Here is a 3,297-nt window from a genome sequence, read left to right as displayed (position 1 = left end):
TGGTAGATCATGGATAAAGTCATTGCTATCTGGTAATTCACGGATAAAGTTAGTGCTATCTGGTAGATCATAGATAAAGTCAGTGCTACCTGCTAGATCACGGTTAAAATCAGTGCTATCTGGTAGATCACGGATAAAGTCATTGCTAACTGGTAGATCACTGTTAAAGTCAGTGCTATCTGGCAGATCACGGATAAAGTTAGTGCTCTCTTTTAGATCACAGATATAGTCAGTACTATCAGGTAGATCATGGATAAAGTCAGTGCTATCTGTGAGATCACGGATAAAGTCAGTGCTATCTGCTAGATCGCGGATAAAGTCAGTACTAACTGGTAGATCATGGATAAAGTCAGTGCTGTCTGCTAGATCACAGTTAAAGTCAGTGCTATCTGGAAGATAACGGATAAAGTCAGTGCTATCTGATAGATAACGGATAATGTCAGTGCTCTCTGCTAGATCACGGATAAAGTCATTGTTATCTGGTAGTTAACGGAGAAAGCCGGTGCTATCTGGTAGATCACTATTAAAGTCAGTGCTATCTGGTAGATCACGGATAAAGTCATTAGTATCTGGTAGATAACGGATAAAGTCAGTGCTATCTGTTAGATCACGGATAAAGTCATTGGTATCTGGTAGATAACGGATAAAGTCAGTGCTATCTGGTAGATCACGGATAAAGTCAGTACTATCTGGTATATCATGCATAAAGTCAGTGCTATCTGCTAGACCACGGTTAAAGGCAGTGCTATCTGGTAGATCACTGATAAAGTCAGTACTATCTGGTAGATCACGGATAAAGTCAGTGCTGTCTGCTAGATCATGGAAAAAGTCAGTACTATCTGGTAGGTCACGGATAAAGTCAGTGCTAACTGGTAGATCATGGATAAAGTCAGTGCTATCTTGTAGATCACAGATATAGTCAGTGCCATCTGGTAGATCACGGTTAAAGTCAGTACTATCTGGTAGATCACAGATAAAGTCAGTGCTATCTGGTAGATAACGGATAAAGTCAGTACTATCTGGTAGATCATGGATAACGTCAGTGCTATCTGGTAGATCATGGATAAAGTCAGTGCTATCTGATAGATAACGGATAATGTCAGTGCTCTCTGCTACATCACGGACAAAGTCAGTGTTATCTGGTAGTTAACGGAGAAAGCCGGTGCTATCTGTTAGATCACGGATAAAGTCATTGGCATCTGGTAGAAAACGGATATAGTCAGTGCAATCTGGTAGATAACAGAAAAACTCAGTACTATCTGCTAGATCACGGATAAAGTCAGTGCTATCTGGTAGATCATGGATAACGTCAGTGCTATCTGGTAGATCACGGATATAATCAGTGCTATCTGGTAGATCACGGATATAGTCAGTGCGATCTGGCAGATCATGGATAAAGTCAGTGCTATCTGTTAGATCACGGATAAAGTCAGTGCTATCTGGAAGATCACGGATAAAGTCAGTGCTAACTGGTAGATCACAGATAATGTCAGTGCGATCTGGTAGATAACGGATAAAGTCAGTACTACCTGGTAGATCACGGATAAAGTCAGTGCTATCTGGTAGATAACGGATAAAGTCAGTGCTGTCTGGTAGATCACGGATAAAGGCAGTGCAATCTGGTAGATCACGGATAAAGTCAGTGCTATCTGGTAGATCATGGATAAAGTCAGTGCTATCTGGTAATTCACGGATAAAGTCAGTGCTATCTGGTAGATCACGGATATAGTCAGTGCTATCTGGTAGATCATGGATAAAGTCCGTGCAATCTGGTAATTCACGGATAAGGTCAGTGCAATCTGGTAGATCACGGATAACGTCAGTGCTATCTGGTAGATCACGGATAAAGTCAGTGCTAACAGATAGATCACTGTTAAAGTCAATGCTATCTGGCAGATCACGGATAAAGTAAGTGCTATCTTTTAGATCACGGATATAGTCAGTACTATCTGGTAGATCATGGATAAAGTCAGTGCTATCTGATAGATCACGGATAAAGTCAGTGCTATCTGGTAGATAATGGATAAAGTCAGTGCTATCTGCTAGATCGCGGATAAAGTCAGTACTATCTGGTCGATCATGGATAAAGTCAGTGCTATCTGGTAATTCACGGATAAAGTCAGCGCTATCTGGTAGATCATGGATAAAGTCAGTGCTACCTGCTAGATCACGGTTAAAATCAGTGCTATCTGTTAGATCACGGATAAAGTCAGTGCTAACTGATAGATCACTGTTAAAGTCAGTGCTATCTGGCAGATCACGGATAAAGTTAGTGCTATCTTTTAGATCACGGATATAGTCAGTACTATCTGGTAGATCATGGATAAAGTCAGTGCTATCTGGTAGATCACGGATAATGTCAGTGCTATCTGGTAGATAACGGATAAAGTCAGTACTACCTGGTAGATTACGGATAAAGTCAGTGCTATCTGATAGATCACGGATAAAGTCAGTGCTATCTGGTAGATCATGGATAAAGTCAGTACTATCTGGTAGATCATGGATAAAGTCAGTGCTGTCTCCTAGATCATGGTTAAAGTCAGTACTATCTGGTGGATCACGGATAAAGTCAGTGCTATCTGGTAGATCACGGATAAAGTCAGTGCAATCTGGTAGATCACGGATAAAGTCAGTGCTATCTGGTAGATCATGGATAAAGTCAGTGCTATCTGGTAGATAATGGATAAAGTCAGTACTATCTGGTAGATCACGAATAAAGTCAGTGCTATCTGGTAGATCACGGATAAAGTCAGTACTATCTGGTAGATCATGGATAAAGTCAGTGCTGTCTCCTAGATCATGGTTAAAGTCAGTACTATCTGGTGGATCACGGATATAGTCAGTGCTATCTGGCAGATCACGGATATATTCAGTGCAATCTGGTAGATAACGGATAAAGTCAGTACTATCTGGTAGATAACGGATAAAGTCAGTGCTATCTGGTAGATCACGGATAAAGTCAGTACTATCTGGTAAATCACGGATAATGTCAGTGCTATCTGCTAGTTCACGGTTAAAGTCAGTGCTATCTGAGAGAAAACGGATAATGTCAGTGCTATCTGGTAGATCACAGATAAAGTCAGTGCTATCTGGTAGATCACGGTTAAAGTCTGTGCTATCTGGTAGATCACGGATATAGTCAGTGCTATCTGTCAGATCATGGTTAAAGTCAGTGCTATCTGCTAGATCACGGTTAAAGTCAGTGCTATCAGGTAGATCATGGATAAAGTCAGTGCTGTCTGCCAGATCACGGTTAAAGTCAGTGCTATCTGCTAGATCACGGATAAAGTCAGTGCT

General features: G+C 41.0%; 1 protein-coding gene across 1 annotated transcript; it reads right to left on the bottom strand.

Annotated features, from left to right (window-relative positions):
* Positions 1-89: 89 nt before the first annotated feature.
* On the bottom strand, positions 90-3,029 carry LOC122545679 (acidic repeat-containing protein-like; the record flags this gene model as incomplete). Its single annotated transcript, XM_043684628.1, has 4 exons — positions 90-269; positions 552-869; positions 2,160-2,309; positions 2,817-3,029. Coding segments are annotated over 4 exons (861 nt in total), but the record flags the coding sequence as incomplete, so codon positions are not given.
* Positions 3,030-3,297: the final 268 nt, after the last annotated feature.

This window comes from Chiloscyllium plagiosum, unplaced genomic scaffold (assembly GCF_004010195.1).
Source record: "Chiloscyllium plagiosum isolate BGI_BamShark_2017 unplaced genomic scaffold, ASM401019v2 scaf_78381, whole genome shotgun sequence".
NCBI classification, from domain to species: Eukaryota; Metazoa; Chordata; class Chondrichthyes; order Orectolobiformes; family Hemiscylliidae; genus Chiloscyllium; species Chiloscyllium plagiosum.
Note: the sequence above shows the minus strand (reverse complement) of the source record. Positions and strands in the feature narration are given on the sequence as shown.